Raw genomic sequence first — 22161 nt, 5'->3', positions numbered from 1 at the left:
GTACAAGAATCCTATTTCTCATGCAGCTTTTTTTTTTTTTTTTTTTGGAGACAGAGTCTTGCTCTTTTTGCCCTGGCTAGAGTGCCGTGGCGTCAGCCTATCTCACAGCAACCTCAAACTCCTGGGCTCAAGCAATCCTTCTGCCTCAGCCTCCCAAGTAGCTGGGACTACAGGCATGCACCACCATGCCCGGCTAATTTGTTCTATATATATTTTTAGTTGTCCAGATAATTTCTTTCTGTTTTTAGTAGAGACGGCGTCTCGCTCTTGCTCAGGCTGGTCTCGAACCCCTGAACTCAATCCACCCACCTTGGCCTCCCAAGTGCTAGGATTACAGGCGTGAGCCACCGCGCCCGGCCTCTCATGCAGCTTTGAATCAAGGGGACTAGCATTTTGACAAACCATCAAAAGCCCTAGCAGTGGAAATGATGAGAGCTTGGACCTTTAAGTGCACTCAAAATGGCTTCAGATCTGCTCACAGAAAAGGAAGTAAGGTCACAGTGCTGCAGTGACTTTTCTTTATCAGTTGGGGGCTCTTTTGCCATTACACTGTGGTGGAAATGGAAGTGACAGCATGGGGAAAAAAAGGGGGGGAGCAAGTATTAATATGTTATCCCCCATTGACACTAACTTCAAATTCTTGATATTTAGGAGTATTCTTGTGTGTACATATACAAATTCTCACATTATAGTTCATTCATATTTTAAAATTAAACCAGATGTCTAAAGGCATAAATCTATAACAGTAAATAAATTCTACTGTCTTCTTCACAGCCTCCAAAAAAGGAAATGTCATAATCATTCATTACTAGATGAATTATAGTTTGACATAGGAGTTGATAAAAACACAAAAAGAATCTTCTTAGAACTATTTGTTCCTACTTTTGTTCATTGCAGTTAAAGCTTGTTAAAACTTTCAAATCATCTTACTGTTTTTCTGAAACCATGTAAAATACTTTCTTCAAAGACTAGAAATATTTCTAGAAGGGAGATTTAACCTTAAAAATACACTTTAGAAAAAGCTTCCTTTTGGAAGACCTTGATTGTTCCTAAATTCCTGAGGCTATTTACAAAACCTAAATAGGTATCTATCTATGGGCTTTCTGTGCATACACAAAAGATACACTCTTCACCCTGAGCCTGACAGAGCCATCCAAACCAGAAACTTGCTGAGTCACATAGAAAGCTCAGTAGGCAGGGATTCCCCTAACAAACTCTTTAAGTCTGCAGAAGATTTTTCGTAACAAATCTGAGCTATAAAAGTCAGACATATAAACTCTCGATTTCGGAGACTTAAGTCCTTCTTAAAAAGATGGGACTGAATGAGAAACTAAAAAGCAACAAATAGTCCTGCCAAAGGTTCAGACGAGGAAGCTGATTCAACTTCTGGAGGATCAGCATAAAAACATTTAAGCCTGGGTGTCGGTGGCTCATGCCTGTAATCCCAGCACTTTGGGAGGCTGAGGCAAGAGAATTGCTTGAGCACAGGAGTTTGAGACCCCAGCCTGGGCAACATAGTGAAACTCTATCTCTACAAAAGAAAGAAAGTTTAATTAGCCAAGCATAGTGGCGCCTACCTGTAGTCCTAGCTACTCTGGAAGCTGAGGCAGGAGGATCACATGAGCCCAGGAGTTCAAGGCTGCAGTGAGCTATGAATGTGCCATTGCACTCCAGCCTGGGCAACAGAGCACAACCTTGTCTCATAAAAAAATCATTTAAATGTCAGGATCTCTATTTTTAACCCCTTGTTTATGTACCTAAGTTTAGCCCCTCTTCAAAATATTCACGTTTCTAGGAAAAGAAGCAATCCACTTATAACCATTTCAGTTTCTAGCTACAAGCCTTTTAAAAAGTATAGACGCAGACACACATAAAGTTACATTCTTGAATAGAACAGATCCTAAGAGTTTTCTAAACATGCTAATAATCAAAATCTTCTAGATTTTCCAAAAAGCAAATTTCCTAGGCCCCATCCCAGATCTAGTGAATCAAACTCTGGAATCTTTATTTTGAAAAGGGTCCCCTAACCTCAGTTGGCAAGGTGTTTGGTTTCTGTTTTGTTGTTGTTTTTTTTTAACAGATAATAATTCAAAAGATATAAAAAGATTACAAGCCTTTTCCCCCCCTTATTTCTTTCCCCCAGCTACCCACTTCACGCATCATGAGCGACCAGTATTACAAGTTGCTTATCTGTCCTTGCAGAAACTTTTGTGCATACACAGGCAAATACAGATAATTCCTTTAAAAAAAAAGATAGCAGGCAAGGCGTGGTGCTGCATGCCTGCAGTCCCAGCTACTTGGGAGGCTGAGTTGGGAGGATCACTGAAGCCTAGGAGTTTGAGGCCAGCCTGAGCAACATAGCAACTCTGTCTCTAAAAAAAATTGCTTTTTAAAGATAAAAAATTAAAAAATAAAAATAAAGGATAGCAAACAATACATTGCTATATGACTAAACCAAGGTGCAGAACAACATGTATCTGGGAGATGCCTACCTTTCAGTACATAGAGCTTCCTTATTCTGTTTTAACATGCACAGTATATGAAACTTTTTGATAAATCAGTCCACTATCATTGGACATGAATGTTATTCACAACCTTTTGCTGCAATGCTTAATCTTACACACATACCATTTCATACATGTGCAAGCCTAACCGCAGGATAAACTGATAGACACGGAAACTCAAGGTCAAGGGACATAGGTGTTGTAATTCTGATAAATATAGCCAAATTGCCCTCCCCAGCAGTTATAACAGTTTTCATTCCCACTTGTGACATGAAAGAATTTAAATTTTACACTGCACTGAATATGAACAGTGCCAATGGCTTACTTTCTAGATGCTTCCCTGAAAATATCCTGCTTTTACTGCCTGGTTATGTAACAAACAGGATTCTAAAAACACCTTCTGTAACACAGACATCTGCATAATTTTATCATTGCCATACAAAGTTTTCCAACTATCTGAGGCCAAGAAAGAACGGAGCTAAGAGAAAGGAGAAGCTGAGATTCTCCATTCTCAGCTGACATGCAGGCAACATGAAGTATTTTCCTCTACTTCAGCATAAAAGACTTAAAACTTTCTACTTACTACACAAAGTGTTAGTCATGTGAAAATTTAACCAATTGTGCTGTTTATTATTTTAACCAACAAAAGCTCTACAAGTGTTAGATTTACCAAAATCCTGCACAAGACAACTTTACTAAATAAAGGCAGGGTGCTCAAAGAGATTCACAATACAGCTAAGGAAAACGAATTTCACATAGAGGACATGCTGAAGAGAGAATGGGCTAGAAAAACACAACTGAAATGTTTCATCTCCTTTGTAATACACACAGAATACAGAGGGGAGGAAAAAGGGAACACACTTAACTAAAAGAGTTGACAATTTTATTTTCACATTTCACAATACAAACAAAAACTGCCCTTTTTTGGTTCCACTTCTTCCCTTCAAAACTATTCTCTCTTTGATAGGAAGGGGGAGCAAGTCTTCCGTATCATGCTGTTAAGAAAACATCCAGAGTCACAGCACCATGATCTCCTGGTGAAGCAGAACATGTAATATAAAACTGACATAAAGAGACCTCCCCTCTATCCTTATCTGTCTGGTCGAGTCATTCCAGGCCGAGTGGGCACCATCATGGGACGGGCAGGAGGTCTCATCATTGGGGGCCCAGGCATCATTGGCATGTGGCCTCCCATGGGTGGCCTCATTCCAGGAGCTGTAGGACAAAACAAAGAAAAGGAAAAGAAGGGAGTCAGAAAATACCATTTATGAGAGTTTGATGGGACTTCAATTAAAAACAAAAAAAAGTAGCCACCCCCCTGCAAAATGCTGGAAAAAAGACATACTTGACAGAAGAAATGCAACAAATTCATCACATCTGTAAATTACTTAGACATTCTCAAACAAAAAACAAAAAGGTCAACACAAGAACCATGGGGAAATCATGATCTAATGATAGTAGTAAGGGGGAAACTATTAATAGACTGCTTTCCAGAAATCACCAGGGACACTAGTTCCCTAAACTGACCTTTTTTCTCACTCAGGGAAATTCACAACTAAGTCACATGTTATTCAGTCAGCTCTTTTAATCAGTTATATCCACCATATAACCAGGAGCTATTTCATGAATGTACACAGGCACAGAGGACAATCTTACCACTAAGCGTTTGTTCGGAGTTGTAGGAAAGGTGAGCAGGAGGCCCATGCTGAGAACCTGTTAGTAACCATACTTAGCTCAAGTCAAGAAAAATAATAGGCAATAATGTGATTTATAACAATTAGCACATACAAAAATCTGATTTTTCTAATGCATATTAGAAACTATTAATTTTTTTACGTGTCCCATCAATAAACCAGCCAAATAAATGAGCCAGGGAGGGGAGGGCAAGCAGAGGGGTAGGAAAGGAACACAGGCAGCTTCAAGGGAATTGATAATGTTCTACTTCCTCAGCTGGGTGATAGGTTCACGGATATTCATTTTATTATTATGCCTCATAATTTTCATGTTACATATATTCTTTATAAATATCAAATTTTACCTATTTATTTTTAACTAAATAATTTTGATTAAGTTTGCAGTAAACGGTTCAGGAGAAAACTATATTCAAAGTTGAATATAGCCTTATAACAAAAAGTGGAACACGACTATATGCAAAGACACAAAATCCAACAGGTACAGAATTTTTTTTAAGACCAATTTCAACAGGAACAGAGAATAATACTAAACTTCTAAATACCACATAAAGGCCCATGTTTAACATAACCTATATTCAAAAGCATTTCTTCAAGGAAACTGATATAGACCAAACATTAAAAACTGGGTGGCCGGGCGCGGTGGCTCACACCTATAATCCTAGCACTCTGGGAGGCCGAGGCAGGCGGATTGTTTGAGCTCAGGAATTCGAGACCAGCCTGAGCAAGAGCGAGACCCCGTCTCTACTAAAAATAGAAAGAAATTATATGGACAGCTAAAAATATATATATAGAAAAAATTAGCCAGGCATGGTGGTGCATGCCTGTAGTCCCAGCTACTCGGGAGGCTGAGGCAGGAGGGTTGCTCGAGCCCAGGAGTTTGAGGTTGCTGTGAGGTAGGCTGACGCCACGGCACTCTAGCCCGGGCAACAGAGTGAGACTCTGTCTCGGAAAAAAAAAAGAAAAAAAAACTGGGCACCTGAAAACTTATTTTCTTTGGTCTGCATAGCGGATTTAATTTGAATTAGTTGCCAACATTGGGATTTCATTAGATGTCTAGATTCCCTATTTCTTGTAAACTTTTTATTATGGAAATATACAAACATACACAGGAATAGTATAATGAACATCCATGTATCCATCATCCAGCTTCAACAATTACCCACCCATGGCCAACTTTGTTTATCTACACTCCCCACCCATTCCTATCCCTGCCCACCCACCACCACCTACTCAATTATTTTAACACAAATCCCACAATCTTATTTTATCCTGGTTAAAAAACAAAACAAAAAAACAACCTCAGGAGAACTGACAACACCAAGCCTATATTCTCAAATGTCAATTATAGGTTGAAGCTGAGTTCTAGAAGCCTCCTTTAGATGGGTTGTGCATTCCCTAGTTCACCACATCCCTAACCTCTCTAGGAATCTGAATTTGTGACCCTGATTTAGGATGCTAAAGCCATCTAAATAATTTTGATTATGTTCTGGGTTCAAGTCAGTAAGGCAGGAACTCTCTTTATCTACCCCTTTAAATGATACCGAAAGTAGGTATACTGAATACTGGCTAGGAAGCTAGTTTAGTAACTTTGCACCTTGTCTTTCCAGATAAGTTACAGGCATCAGTCTGTCATTATCTGTTCCCAAACCTGGGTATGTCACTTGTAGTTATTACTGTAATTACATAATCTATTCTGAAAACCAATAAAATATGAGTGTGAAATGAAAACTGTTTCTTGGAAAGCTAACTTGATACTTATAAAACTGAGGCAAATCATCCCCCAAAAATGCTCACAAATCTGGAAGGCAGAAATAATCCTAAAAGATGGGAACTATTATTAATAGACTGTACCACAAGGTCTCTAACCACTTCAAAAAAAATGAAACTAAAGTTGGTAGAAGATGGATAATGGTTATGGTTTATTGGTTTATGCATGAAATGTAAGGTGTCAGAATCAGCGGACTCACTCTCAAAGCAAAGGTCCTGCCCAGGTATCGGGAAGATTTACAAATTAATGAACATTTATGTTTACATTAAAATAAAATGTTTCAGGTATAAGGTTTCCCCTCCACTTCCAGAATTAAAAAACCAACTACCAGGCCTACAGCCTTTTTCAAATACTGATTTGGTCTAGTTAACCTGCAAGATTAAACCAACAACAGAAGGTAGCTCTGCTCCAAATCAAAACTGAGAAAATATATCTACCTTTCTCCCATCCCTCAAATGGAACAAGTTCATCTATCTTTCTATTCATTATAAATGGCCAAAAGTCAGGATGAGGTAAGATGACAGGAGGGAGGGAGAAGAAGAAAAACAGAAGCAGCCCTATCTTGCTTTTAGTAAGACAAGGTCCTTGGATAACACCCAATTATACTGATAAACAAATATTTCTTTTTTTGGCCCCTCTCCGAATTTTTTCAAGAATCTTTTTATCCTTAATAATTGACCAAATTTAATTGGCAAAAACACATTTAGACAGCTAATTAGGAATTCCATTTAACTGGAGAACTAAAACACGATGGAACATACTAGAAGGAAAGATATTCAAACTTACCAGGTCCCACTGGCATCATCCCAGGAGGAGGAGGGCCCATCATTGGCATCATGGGAGGACCCCCCATATGGGGTGCTGGCATCATACCAGGACGAGGAGGACCCGCTGGAATAAAGAAAAGAGCCTGTGGTTAAGGTATGCTTATATGTTGACATTTTCTCTTCTTAGTAAAACTAATAGGGCCGCATGAACTGGTTCCAATTCAGAAACAAGAGACCTCTTATTGTTTCTTTTTATAACAGTGGATCCAAAAAAAAAATCACATGCCATAAAACTTTAGAAAATGAAATCAGGTTCCCCAGATTAAAAAATATTCTGAGGCCAGGCCTGGTGGCTCACGCCTGTAATCCTAGCACTCTGGGAGGCCAAGGCGGGAAGATTGCTCGAGATATGGAGTTCAAGACCAGCCTAAGCAAGAGTAAGACCCCGTCTCTACTAAAAATAGAAAGAAATTAGCCATATAATTAAAAATATATAGAAAATATTAGCCGGGCATGGTGGCGCATGCCTGTAGTCCCAGCTACTCGGGAGGCTGAGGCAGGAGGATCACTTGAGCCCAGGAGTTTGAGGTTGCTGTGAGCTAGGCTGACGCCACAGCACTCACCCTAGCCTGGGCAACAAAGTAAGAGTCTGTCTCAAAAAAAAAAATATATATATATATCTGAGATTTTAATTTTAAAGGGTGGGGGGGGGTTGTACCTTCTATAGAGCTCCTGATGAACTTAAGCCACAAATGTGGAATTTCAGATCCCTTTTCTTAAATTTGGATACATTTACGAGGTAAAAGTACAGTTTTGATACATGGATATATTATGGAGTGGTGAAGTCTGAGCTTTTATAAATAGTATAACCATCACCAGAATAGTGTACACTGTACCCGTTAAGTAACTTCTCATCCCTCACCCCCTCCCATTCTTCCACCCTTCTGAGTCTCCAAGGTTTATTATTCCACACTCTCTATCCATATGTACACATTATTTAGCTTCCACTTGTGAGAACATGTAGTATTTGACTTTCTGTTTCTGAGTTATTACACTTAAAAAAACAGCCTCCAGTTCCATCCATGCTACTACAGAGACATGATTTCGTTTTTTTACAGCTGAGTAGTATTCCATGATATATATATCTGCCATGCAGAAACAAACTTTCAAAGAGAGCAGAGGCCTATGATCCACTCAACTATCCAATTCTTATCTTTCACAAAGTATGTATTACAGCGTTAGGTGGTTTAGAAAATAGGGGAAAGACTGAGGAGTTTATCAGCTATTTCAGTCCTCCAGTGCTGTGTTCATAGCAGTAAATACTTTAATGTATTCAGCAACTCCTATTCATGTGTCAGCTCATCTAATCTCAAGTTCATTCTGAGCTTTCCATTTGAATTTGTCTTGCACCAATACTTGGGATGCCACAAATACAATATCCTAGTAACAGTGCAATCAAAAGTTAACTCTAAAGTTATTTTAGAAATTATACCACCAAAGTTGTTTTCTATTACTATGTATTCATTCAACAAGCATTCAAAAGCCAACTGTGAGATAATCTAACATAATCAAGGAATAATCTGCCCAGTTACAGCCCTTAAAGTAAAAACTGTAAACTTACGAAGACTGGGGGGAGGCGGAATCATCGCCCCTGCAGGAGGAGGAGCAGAGAATGGAGTAGGAGGTATTTTTCCTTGTTGAAATGCAGCCGCTTTGGATATAAGGTTGAGAAAAAACACAACAAATGATGAATAAGAATTCAACAACCTATTTACTAAAATAACTGCTTTCTTTTAAATCTTTAATGGTTCTGATTACTTTATTCCTGCAAACATTCATCTAAAGTTACTACATCATAGCTCTACAGTTTTAAAATCATTTTTAGATATTCACTACCTAAAATTGCAATTAATTGGTTTACTGATTTAGGTTCTTTAAGCTATTTTTACTTAGCATTTCTATGGCTAAATTAAACTATGGGAGATTGGAATGAAAATTTCCTTCCTAGCAATGTCTTTCACCAAAGAGAAGCTGTCATCTTTATCTGTAGATGTGGTTTATAATCAATTCAAGCCAATCGCAGTTTTGTTTGAATAGTGTACATACATGCCCAAAGGTCAGGCTTTATAAACTTTCTACTCTTCCTTCTATCCTTTCTGTGCGGTCTTGGGTCAAAACAATACACCATATTGGTTAATCAGTTTTGAAATTAATGCACTGAGCTAGGAGATGAAGAAAAACAAAGATTTCAAAGCAAAAGCCTGTCCTAAAGGAGACTATGATCTTTAAAAAAGTCCAATACAATCAACTTTTAATTTTTCTTTCAGATAATACGAGGCCCAAGTGAAAACTAAAGAAATTGAAGTTCATCTGTATTTGGTTTTAGAAAGCAGTCACAAATAAATATTAAAATACACACTCACAAAATCTATTCCTCACGTAAGCCCTTGCCAATTCAGTGCTGTCTGCAGCCCATCCCACTCCATCCCCATCAATGCGAACAAGGTCAAATTACTCAAGTCAATTACTGATAATTCGTGGGGATCAGATCCAAAAAAATGACTCAGAGATTTATGAAAAGCTACTCATATGCCTCTGAATAAAGCCTGTGCTCTACCAGGGGTTATACCCCAATAAGCGCTTTTCCAATCAGAAAAACCCCTCCCACACCCTGTGTAGGAGGACAGCTTGTAAAGAAAAGGGAGAAACTAAACCACTGGCTCCGAAAATGTCAACATAATCACAGACATCATAAGGGATGTCCCTGGGGGCTTGCCTCCTCTCCTCAATCAAATGTTTACTCACCCCAAATTCTTTTGCTGCATATGAAAACTAACTAGAGAATATATTGTTAATGTTATAATGCCAAGAAATTTCTAACATCTTTTCAAATAGGAGGAAAAAAAGATTACAGCATAATTTATTTTTTCACATGAAATGAGAAAATGTCTGAGGTTTGTTCCATAATAATCCAGGATGGAGAAAGGGGGTAAATGAAGATATTCAGTGGCTCTCAGCCAGAAATAATTTGTTGCCCCCCCCCACCCGCGAAAATTGGGCAATACCTGGAGACATTTATAGTAGTCACAACTGAGGGTTGGTACTGGCATCTAGTGGGTAAATGCCAGAGATGCTACTAAACATGCTACAATGCACAGATAGACTCCCAAAACAAAATGTACTAAAGGTACAAAAGGTACTAAATGTCCATAGTACCTTGGCATAAAGTAAAGTAAATGTCCATGAGAACCTTGGTATAAACAAAACAAGAGTGATGCAGCTGGGTGATAAGAATTGGGAGGGGGGTGCAGAATGGGAATGTCTTTCATTAAACTTGTCTTTTTCCTTTATTTGAAATGTATCACAATAGTTTCGCTTTTTTAAAAAATCACATCACAAAGTCCACATTTGGCTGCCCGCTAGGTATAATGAATGATTTTAATAAGGCTGTGATTCAAATACACCAGCATGATCTAAAGTAAAAATGCAACATCTCCTTCTGTCAGTGCCTTAGACCCAACAAACCAGAACAATAAAATGCACCTAATTAACAAAAAGACTATGATATACAACAGGGGTCCAAAACATACTCAGACTATTTTGTTATTATACATCACTTAGTTTCTTTTTGACTAGTTCTCTTTGTCAGGACTACAACTAAGAAACCTAAATAAAGCCTCTCAAACTACTTGGAAAGAATCATAAACCTACCCCCTACCTTTTCCTATTACAACAGGAAAACACTTCTAAAAACTATGGATCACTACAAAGGAGGTTTTATATAAATTTGCTATATAAATCTGGTCCACGTCAATAAACAAACATTAGGCAACTCTATTCTTCTCTGCCTCACCTCCCAGTCTAACCAATACCTGATTGCTCTATCTCTGACTGCTCTATCCTCAGTAATTAATATTAATTAATGTGTTCCTATATCCCTGGGAAACCAATGACCCTCCACTTCTTTCATTCAGGATGTCTAAATGCTCCTATTTATCATTCAGACTGAGTTGCTTCTGCGAAAAACAACAGAGAGACAGGGACAAAGAAAGAATGGGACCATTTTAACACATCAAAACAAGAGGCTGAAACATACTTGTTTTGTCAATCAGGCTCTGGGCCTGCTCTTCCATCCATTTTTGATAGTAGTCTTTCACATTTTCTTTGTGTTTCCTACCACTGCAGTGTGTCTTTCTCACAGATGGCTATAAAACAAAAAGGTCATGTGAGAGATAGAAACAAATTTCCAAAACTAAAAATTTTATAACACTTTACCTTGATATAGGTAGCCTGGCTAGCACTAGCAGCTTTAGTTGACTGCTAAAGCATTACTTATAAACATTCTACAGCAACATATTGAATTTATTTACTATATTTATTACCTAGACCAGGGGTCGGCAAACTATGGCCCATAGGCCAGCCACTTGTTTTTGTAAAAAAAAAAAAAAACACAAAAACAAAAGTATTGGAATACAGCCACATCCATTCATTTATGTATTATCTATGGCTTCTCTCTACAACAGCAGAGTTGAGTAATTGCAGCAAAGACCATGTTCACAAACCTAAAATCATTACAACCTGGCCCTTAAGAAAAGATTTGCAAACCCCTGATTTAGACCACAATGCCATTTTAATGCCCTTTCTTAGGCTATTCCATAGCTACATGATATAGCTTATATACATTTCAGTAACTGTCTATAAGAGTATGTTCTTAAATGACTATAGGTCTAGAGAATAGACTCTATACACATAAAGATTAGGGTGACCAGGGGTTTTACAAAACAGTTACAATTTCCTGTGAATGGACTCTTACAGCATATATTCTTTGTGTGTCTGACCTATAGACCTTTGTCTCTAGCCTACTAATCTTTTTCTTCTTTAACAGCTTTACTGAGGTATAACTGATACACACTAAACTCTACATGTTTAACCTTTTTAAGTTAACATTTACTGAACAATTACTATGTGCCAGGCACAACAGTATGTACTTTACAAGCAGTGTCTCCATTAATCTTCATAAAAATCACATGTGCACGGCATAGTGGAATACTACTCAGAAACAAAAAAATCACTGACATATGCAACATGAATGAATCTCAAAAACATTGTGCTGAGGAAAAAAGTCAGATACACACATAAAGAATATATACTGTAAGAGTCCATTCACAAAAAGTTGTAACTCAAGGTATAAACCCTGGTCACCCTAATCTTTATTAATAAAAACCAGATCACTTGAGGCCAGTGGTACAGGGGACTAACTGCAAAGGAACACAGGGGAATCTTCTGGGGTGAGAGAAATATTCTGTATCTTAACGTACACACCAAGTTGTAATTACTTGAAAAGTCATCGAACTGTATGCTTAAAATGTGTGCATTTAATTGAATGCAAATAATTCAATAAAATTGGTGGGAAAAAAATCACAAGGTTATTATCTTCTACTATAGTATTAGTAGCAATTATACAGTAGTATAGCAATAATAATATGAAGTATCATTAAAGACTTGCCTCAAAACATGTAGCTGATAAGCAGTAAATCAAAGCCTGGAACCTAGATCTCATTCAGATGCTCCTCATGGCTATCTCACCACCGGTATACTCACTCTTTACATGACTGCTTCAGAGGCAACAGACATGACTAATGCCAACTGAAAAGAGATTGTCTTTCTACAGTCTACATTTAAAAATATTGCTCCCTGTCTCCCAAACCACTGCTTACACTAATACAACACTGATACCTTAAGCCTAACAACAAAATCATGCCTAAGAACCAAAGTCCAAAAGTTACAACACTGAATATTTTCATATATTTCTAAGTCCACTATACAGGGAAGGGTCAAAATCAATCACCATGGAAATTTTCTATTTTTTCTAGATATCACTTCAGAATGACATTACAAGGGTTCCTGACATTTTGCATAAATAGACATTTATTATAAAGAAATACGCTTCTATTCTCTGAATTCTGGCATTAGCAAGATGATGAGCAGGTATATGAAAATACAACACCAAAATAAGGGTAGAAAAGCATAGCCCAGGGGTAGGGAACCTGTGGCCCTGAAACCACATGTGGCCTTCTAGGTCCTTAAGGGCAGCCTTTTGACTGAATACAAATTTTACAGAACAAATCGTTTTATTTTTATTAATACATTTTTGTCCTTCTTTTATGATTTTTAAAATGAACATATTAAAAACACCAAAGAATAAAGTAAGTTTCAACAAAATAATCCCCCCAGACTGACCGGCACAATTAGAACATTAGTAAGCCATAACGGCTAAATTGATGGCTGCTACACTCATGATTTAGTTCTAACTTCCCCCTCCTAACTGGTGCCACTAACACACAAGGCTGGTTGGTGAGAGTTTATGGGGGTGGAGTATGCCAGTCTGTTATTAGCTTTTGACAACCATGCAGTGTGTTTCTGTTTGAAGTGGAATTTGTCAATAGTTGCACAGCTCAACAGCATTTCTTAATTCTGTCTGCTTAAAAGCCCATTATGTCAAAGAAGACCAAGAGAATGCTAAAGGAAGAAAACAGATTTTTAATGAGGATTGGCAATTGCAATATTATCTTGTTTCTGCTAAGGATGATTTGTTTACTTTGTGATACTGCAATATCAATATTAAAGAAATTCAATGTTCATCAGCATCATAACACTCATAAGGACCACAAACATTTTAAATTAGAGGGAGACGTGAAAGGTTCTATTACACAAATTAAAAGATGAAAAGCAAAAGCAAAGACAACTATTTCAAACAACAAGAAGGCCTGGAAATAATGCCACTGAAGCAAATTATAAAGTAGCTTATATACTTGGGAAAAAAAGAGAAGCCATCTAGTGATGTAGAAATTGTGAAAGAATGCATTGTTGGAAGTTGTAGGATGCTTAGACCCCGATAACGTTTCAAAGTACAAACAACTGCCCTTTCAAGGAGAATCGTAACTGATTGGCAGCATGAATTAGCCTTCAACTTAACGGAACAACTTCATTCAATACTTCAAAAGGAAAATATGAATTACTCAATCACTTTGGATGAATCAACTGATACTACCAACTTGATGCAGATTTTATACTTCATCCAGGTCATATGGGAAGATTTTCTTTGCTATGAGGAGTTACTTGCTTTGGGTGCTCTTGCGAACAGAACACAAGGAATAGATATCTTCAACAACTTTCAAGATAAATGCCGTGAAGTTGGACAGAACTTGCAAAATTTAGTGAATGTATTTACAGAAGGTGCACCTTCCATGACAGGAAAACATGGAGGGTTTATTGTACAGATAAAAAGAGTTTTAAAAGATCCAGATGCTCTCATTTCTTTTCATTGTATCTTGCATCAGCAAAATCTCTGTGCTAAAGCTACTATTTTCTTTTCCTTTTTTTTTTTTTTTTGAGACAGAGTCTCGCTCTGTTGCCTGGGCTAGAGTGAGTGCCGTGGCGTCAGCCTAGCTCACAGCAACCTCAAACCCCTGAGCTTAAGTGATCCTCCTGCCTCAGCCTCCCGAGTAGCTGGGACTACAGGCATGCGCCACCATGCCCAGCCAATTTTTTCTACATATATATTTTTAGTTGTCCAGATAATTTCTTTCTATTTTTAGTAGAGACAGGGTCTCACTCTTGCTCAGGCTGGTCTCGAACTCCTGACCTCGAGTGATCCACCCACCTCGGCCTCCCAGAGTGTGAGCTAGGCTGACGCCATGACACTCTAGCCCAGGCAACAGAGCAAGACTCTCTCTCAAAAAAAAAAAAAAAGGCAAATTTTGGATGAACATTTTCTCCAGTTAGCAAGTGTCACTCATGAGCAGGATGACATATGCAAATCACCTGAAGAATATGCAGCTCTTACAGACCTATTAATTGGAGACTACTATGAAAGGTTCACTGATTTTGAGAATGATGACGTCACACTCAAATTAGCATTTCAGCCTCACCTAGTTGATATCACCAAGGCACCTAAAGAACTACAGGTGGAATTGATTGAGCTCTCAGTAGATTACATTTCAAAGTCATTATTTTATGCTAAGAAAGATCCAACTGAAATATGGAAAACTGCAGTAGAATACCCACGCCTTCAGCAACATGCCGGAAAAATGCTTTCTTGCTTTCACTGCAAATCTACATTCTCTTACCTAACCCAAATCGAGATGCCCTTAAAGTCAGAAATGACTGATGACCAACCATCCAGAGGATCAACTGAAACTGTGGTCCTCCATGCTGCAACCAAATATTCAAATGCTTTCCAACAAAAAGCAGACACAACAAAGTCATTAAAAGGTTAACTTTAAAATTAACAAATATTTTTCATTTTTTGAAATTATTAAGTACATAGTAGTTAAATTTTTACAAAATAATGTACATTTTTAAGTATATCTAATTGAAGTTCCCTAAATGCGGCCTTCTTTGATTACAGCTAAATTAATGTGGCCTTCCAACAAGAAAAACGTTCCCCACTCCTGGCATAGCCCCTTCATTAACAATTCCAGAAAACATGACCAGGGTTTTTACCTAACAGGAGGGTTGGTGAATACCCCCCCTCCATAAAAAAGGACTAGAACTAGGGATCTATAGGCAATAACTGACTAGCTACTAAAAGTATCTATTTATTGGAGAGGTCTCTCCCAGGCTAATCTATAACAATATTCAGAACTATTATTTCATCAAAAGGAATCACCTCACTTACATGTTCCACAAATCTACTAACACTAAATTACACCTCACCATGTGTTAGAAAAACTTTTAATGAAGTGACAACAGAGAAATCACTGGCTAGGCTCTTGCAGCTACCATATAAGATGATCAAGAGTTATAATTTAGGGCCGGGCGAGGTGGCTCACACCTGTAATCCTAGCACTCTGGGAGGCTGAGGCGGGCGGATCGTTTGAGCTCAGGAGTTCAAGACCAGCCTGAGCAAGAATGAGACCCCGTCTCTACTAAAAATAGAAAGAAATGATATGGACAACTAAAATATATATACAAAAAAATCAGCCGGGCATGGTGGCACATGCCTGTCGTCCTAGCTACTTGAGAGGCTGAGGCAGGAGGATAGCTTGAGCCCAGGAGTTTGAGGTTGCTGTGAGCTAGGCTGACGCCACAGCACTCTAGCCTGGGCAACAGAGTGAGACTCTGTCTCAATAAAAAAGAGTTATAATTTAGTAAGGTTTCTGCAGAGGCAGCAAAGTATAAAGCTGCAGTTCTCAAGGTACAGTTCACAGACAGACACCTAAGAGTCTCTGAGACCCTTTCAGGGAGTCAGCAAGAATGAAGTTTTTTCGTGATAATACTAAGACATTACTTTCCTTTTTCACTATATTGACATTTACATTAATGATGATAAATTCCTGGTACTTTAGAATGAATCATGTAGCACTCTGTCTTAGTGACCACTGTATTCTTCAATGCTATGCACTTACAGGGGTGAAAAGGCCAGTTTCACTAAGACAGTCCTTAATGAAGCACTAAAATTGTTAACTTTATTAAATCTCAACCTTTGTATTGATGCCTTTTTAATATTCTCAGTGACAAAATGAAGTATGTAAAAAGCACTTCTGCAGTATGCCAAAATATGATGCTATTTCAAGGAAAAGCAGGCACACAATTGTTAAAGCTGTAAGCTCTACCAGCTGCCTCTTTGATGGAACATCATTTTTATTTAAAAGAATGAGAAACAAACTAGATATTTGAACTTCTCAAAAATGAATGGAGTGAGCCTGTCATTTCAAAGAAAGCAATTGATAGTACTTGTTGCCAAGGATAACATTTGTGTTTTCAAACAAAAATCTGAAAACCTTATCTGCCACCATCAGCTTGACAGCTTCCCAATATTTAAAACCAGTTCTGATATCAGATTGTGACATTAGTAAACATAACTTTTTATTATATAATCAAGTGTGGACACTTGAAGACCTGCATAACTCAGTGAATCAACATTTTCCAAATAACCAACGCATCAATGCATGTTACAAAACCATGCACAGTAAAAGACCCACTCAAAGTGCAAGGTAGACCAGTAAATCTTTTGATCCTTTCTTTTTTTCTTTCCTTTAAAGAGAGGAGGCATAGGCCAGGCGCGGTGGCTCACGCCTGTAATCCTTGCACTCTGGGAGGCCGAGGCCGGTAGATCGTTTGAGCTCAAGAGTTTGAGACCAGCCTGAGCAAGAGCGAGACCCCATTTCTACTAAAAAAAAAAAAAAAAAAAAAATAGAAAGAAATTAGCTGGACAACTAAAATATAAAGAAAAAATTAGGGGAGTGTGGTGGCACATGCCTCTAATCCCAGCTACTCAGGAGGCTGAGGCAGTGGGATTGCTGGAGTTTGAGGTTGCTGTGTGCTAGGCTGATGCCATAACACTCTAGCCCAGCACACAGAGTGAGACTCTGTCACAAAAAAAAAAAAAAGAGAGACGGGGGCGGGGGGGAGGGGGCCTAGCTATGTTGTCTACCCTGATCTTGAACTCACGGGCTCAAGCAACCCTCCCACCTCAGCCTCGTGAGTAGCTGGGACTTCAAGTGATCCTCCTACATCAGCCTCCCGAGTAGTTGGGACTACAGGCATGTGCCACCACACCCAGCTAATTTTTTGTATTTTTAGTAGAAACAGTGTCTTGCTCTTGCTCACACCAGTCTCGAACTCCTGAACTCAAGTGATCCTCCCGCCTCGGCCTCCCTGAGTGCTAGGAATATAGGCGTGAGCCACCCTGCCTGGCCAGGACTTACTGTAACAGTATGAAAAGTTTGAAATGGTTTCAGATTCCATACTACAACTAACCGTGTGTTGAGTTTTCATGCAATAATAATATAAAGTATTAAAGAATATCCACACTTAACAAACAAGGCTTCTTGGCTGGGCATGGTGACTCACACCTATAATCCTAGCACTCTGGGAGGCCGAGCCGGGAGGATCGCTTGAGCTCAGGAGTTTGAGACTAGCCTGAGCAAGAGCAAGACCCCATCTATACCAAAAATAGAAAGAAATTAGCCGGACAACTATAAATAGAAAAAATTAGCCAGGCAGGGTGGTACACACCTGTAGTCCCAGCTACTTGAGAGGCTGAGGCAGGAAGATCACTTGAGCCCAAGAGTTTGAGGTTCCTGTGAGCTAAGCTGACACCATGGCACTCTAGCCCAGGGAACACAGCGAGACTCTGTCTCAAAAAATAAAAAAAAATAAAAAAACCCACAAACAAACAAGGCTTCAACAATATGTAATTGTTAGGTTGAATTTTCTTGTATACTTCAACCAGTTTAATGCAGAAAAAGATGAGAATCCAGGAATCTAGCTGTTTTCTATTAAGTCAGACATTACAGAGGTTTGCAGAAATGCTAAAACAATGCATTCTTCGTGATAAGTATTTCTTTCGGAAAATAGCTATTTTTCATTTTTAAAATATTGCACGTAGGCTGGGCGTGGTGGCTCACGCCTGTAATCCCTAGCACTCTGGGAGGCCAAGGCAGGCAGATCGTTTGAGCTCAGGAGTTCGAAACCAGCCTGAGCAAGAGTGAGACCTTGTCTCTACTGAAAAATAGAAAAAAATTATCTGGGCAACTAATAACATATAAAAAAAATTAGCCGGGCATGGTGGCGCATGCCTGTAGTAGCAGCTACTTGGGAGGCTGAGGCAGAAGGATTGCTTGAGCCCAGGAGTTTGGGGTTGCTGTGAGCTAGGCTGACGCCATGGCACTGTAGCCCGGGCAACAGAGTGAGACTCTGTCTCAAAAAAAAGAAAAAAAAAAAGAAAAACATAAAATATAGTTTAAGAGTGTAAAGGGGCCCTGAGACCAAAAAGAACTGCTGGCATAGAAGCTCTGGAGTAAGACTGCCTGGGCTCACACTCCAGCTCTATACAGCTTACTGGTTTTGTGACATCCAGTTCAGTTATTTATCCACACTCTCAGTTTCCTCCTCAGTAAAGAGGAAATAATAAAAGTACTTAACCTCACAGGTTTATTAAGAGCATTAGACAGAATGATACATGTAAAGCATGTGAACACTTACACAATAAACCACTGAGTCTTAGGTGGTGTTATCTGTCAAGCAGTTTCTAATCAAAGGACTCTTTTATATCAAGGCATTTTTTCCCATTTTAGTCAATCAAACATTTGAGTAACTTGACACAAACAAATATTTGAGACACTCTCCTGGAATATTTAATTTTTTTTCATCTTGAAATTTACTAAAGCGTTATTCATTTGGATCTCCGATGAAAACACTGACTGCTGGAAGACTAATTCTTGCAAGTGTCCTCAGATTATGAAAGCAGTTACAAGAAAGGTAAAAAAATAAACACCTCCAATTAATTTCTCCAAGCAGTAGGCTTTAAACCTCAGCAAGCTAAAAGCACAAACTTAAACCTAAAAAGAAAAAATCTTGCTTAGTTATTACACGTAAGTCTTCTTGAAACTATGAAAAAATACGCCACTTACAGAGTCATGGGTTAGGTACGTATCGCAGTAGTCACAATAAAACCTAAAAAGAGATAAAACAAAAAATGACAACCAGTTAACAGATGCCCATCCACGCAAGTGCTGTTCAATGAAGGTAAAACAAAGAGAAAAACAAAAAACCCACACAAATAAAAAACCTAACCTACTCACGACTCAAAAGCGTCAAATAAAGCCTCCTAACATAAACCAGGCTTTTTTTGCTGCTTTAAGCGGGGTCGACCTCCACACTCGAAAAGGGGTGTCCAGAGCTCCCGGTCGGCCTCCCTCCCTCCTTTTCCCGGATCTCTTCCTATCCCTCGAAGGTTTGAGAACAAGAACCCACATTCCTATGGGGCCAATTAGTAACTGCGACCACCTTCGGATTTCAGGTCCCCTACTCACTTGGGCATGTTCTCTCCAGGCCGTTGGCCACTCCGTTCTGCGACGCCCGGAAATGACGCACACTGCGAGCGCCGACGCTGCGGAACCTACCAGGGCAGCCCCAAGACTTTGGAAGACCTGGCCGCCTATAGCAGAGCGAGGGGCGGGCTTTTCCGTCTCTTCCCTTCACCTATAGGAGGGCGAGAAGGAGTGCTAAGGATACCTACGAGGTCCAATCCACGCTCATTCAATTTTGATTTTTTTTTTTTTTTTTTTTTTTTTTTTCCTTTTTTGAGATAGGGTCTCGTTTGTCGCCCAGGCTGCCGTGCAGTGGCATCGTCATAGCTCGCCGCAACCTCAAATTCCTGGGCTCAAGCGATATGCCTGCGTCAGCCTCCGGAGTAGCCGGGACTACAAGTACCGCGCCACCTTGACTGGCTAATTTATTTTGCAGAGACGGGGGGGGGGGGGGGGGGGGCCGGGGAGGGGTGGTTATGGCTATTGTCCAGGCTAGTCTGCAACTCTTGGCCTCAAAGGATCCTCCCGCCAGGGCCTCCCAAATTACAGGCGGATTACAGGCGTGAGCTACCGCGCACCCAACCTAATCGTGATTCTTGATGCTTCTGGAAGGGCATATTTCTTCTTTCGACAGATCTCTAATGATTCTCTGTTATGTGCCAGGTGCTGCTATAAATGCTGAGAAAACAGCAGTGAGAAACAAAACTCTTTGTCCTCATGGAGTTGACATTGTAACGGTGTAAGACATATATTAAAATCAACACAGTACGGACCAGGCGCGGTGGCCCACGCCTGTAATCCTAGCACTCTGGGAGTCCGAGGCAACAGAGCCAGACCCTGTCTCTAAAAAAAAAAAAAAATCAACATGTTCAGCAGTAGGTTATATGGAGCAAAGTACTATAGGAGGAAAACGAAGCAGAAAAGAAAGGAATTCAACTTTATAGAACACAGAGAAAGCTTATTTAGAAGGTGACAACTGAGAAATCAGGTTTTTTTAAAGCAATAAAGCCAAGCGCAATCCTCTTTCCATATCCTGCCTTTTTTGAGTCTCATTAACCCCAGAAGATAGTAGAATCCCCAGTTTCTCAAGTCTCATCTCGCTGCTTCCTAGCTGTCCAACTCAGGCAAGTTATTTAATCTTTCTGAGTTTGTTTCCTCATCTGAAAATATGGGCAATAATTCTTACTTGCAGAGTTTAAGAAAGAATTAAATGTGAAAATGCTTCTAAAGTGTTTAATAAAATGTCTGTACATACTAATTCCTCCACAAATGGTAGTTATTACATAGGAAGATATTGATAGAAGTATCTTGTCCACATATATGACCTGTCTTAGCACCAAGGCCAAACTTCCAGCCTGTTTTATAAGACTCTAAAATGCCTGCCTCCCTCTTTTAGAAAGGGATTGGGAACTGAGGAGAAGTTTTTTGTTCTTCTGTTCCACGTTTTCTGATGGTAGAGTTGCAGCCAAAATAACAATAATTGCTATGCTGCTTAGCTCTTGCCATAATTAAAAAAATAATAATAATTACTACTTTATTTGAATGTTTACTATGTCCTAGGCTCTTTAAATACATGAATTTATTTAATCCACTCTATTTATTTAACCCTATCTGTTTAACCCTATTTATTCACTTTTCAGATGAGGAAACTGAGCTTTGAAAAGGGTAAGTACCACAGTGATTACTTCCTGGTCCAAGGGGCAAGTTAACTATCTGTACAATGAAGGCTCTTACCACTTGTGAACTAAAAATAAAATCCTAAACTCCTCTCCCCTCCACTAACTGAACTAATCTCTCTCCATTAAGGAGACCCCAGAAAAAAGGCTTAATGCTGAGTTCCCAGCCATGACTGGATGGGAGTTATAAAACACAATTACACATGCATGTTTTCTCTTCATAAATATTCATGACTCCTCCTATAGCTTGTAAAATATGTAAAATTAGCCTCCCCACTAAATATAAAATTCCTTCCCCTTTTATCCCTCCCTTGAAACACGTGTTCCTGGCTTGTGGCTGGAGTAGTGTTTCCAAGCCTATCAGAATGGCCATGCGGGTAGAGAACCCTTCACAAGAAATAAAGCTCTCCTTTTTTAAAAAAAGATAAACCTCATGGTTTTTTAAAATTAATATACCCTAATACAGTGGTAAATTTGTGCACTATTAATAGCAGAACAACCAGATATGTGTCTCCTGCTGGGATGCCAACATTAAGTAGGCACCATCAACTATGATGTGTTGTTTTAAAAAATGTTTAACTTGGATTAATTAAGTTTACAAGATAGAGGATAAAGCTAAAGAAAAGCAAAAGGCAACAAACAAATACAGAAGGTGGGACATTAAAAGAACTGGCCTCTTTCCTTTACTAAGTCAAGAAAAGGTGTTGTTCTAGTTTAAAATATTTTTAAGAGACAAAACCAGATGTAGTATATGGTCCAGAGTAAGATTCTAGTTTGGACAAACCAGGCTATAAAGGACATTTTCGAGAAAATGTTAGGATCTTAATATTGCAGTTCTAGAAACCCACCTTTGTGCAGGTACCCTTAGTTGATTCTCCTCAAGGGGATGGATTCATCAATTATGTTTTGGTTTTTTTCTCATTTCCATATGTGC

At 39.0% G+C, this 22161-nt stretch overlaps 1 protein-coding gene across 1 annotated transcript; it reads right to left on the bottom strand.

The window, feature by feature from the left end:
• Positions 1-3365: 3365 nt before the first annotated feature.
• On the bottom strand, positions 3366-19698 carry SNRPC (small nuclear ribonucleoprotein polypeptide C). Its single transcript, XM_045543534.1, has 6 exons — positions 19555-19698; positions 19153-19195; positions 10830-10938; positions 8355-8444; positions 6753-6857; positions 3366-3719 (listed from the first exon to the last, which is right to left on the bottom strand). Exons 1-6 carry the CDS (start codon positions 19560-19562, stop codon positions 3595-3597), a joined length of 480 nt encoding a protein of 159 aa, XP_045399490.1. The 5' UTR covers positions 19563-19698; the 3' UTR covers positions 3366-3594.
• Positions 19699-22161: the final 2463 nt, after the last annotated feature.

This window comes from Lemur catta, chromosome 2 (assembly GCF_020740605.2).
Source record: "Lemur catta isolate mLemCat1 chromosome 2, mLemCat1.pri, whole genome shotgun sequence".
Taxonomy (NCBI): domain Eukaryota; kingdom Metazoa; phylum Chordata; class Mammalia; order Primates; family Lemuridae; genus Lemur; species Lemur catta.
The sequence above is the reverse complement of the archived record's forward strand: the minus strand, read 5'-3'. Positions and strand labels throughout refer to the sequence as shown.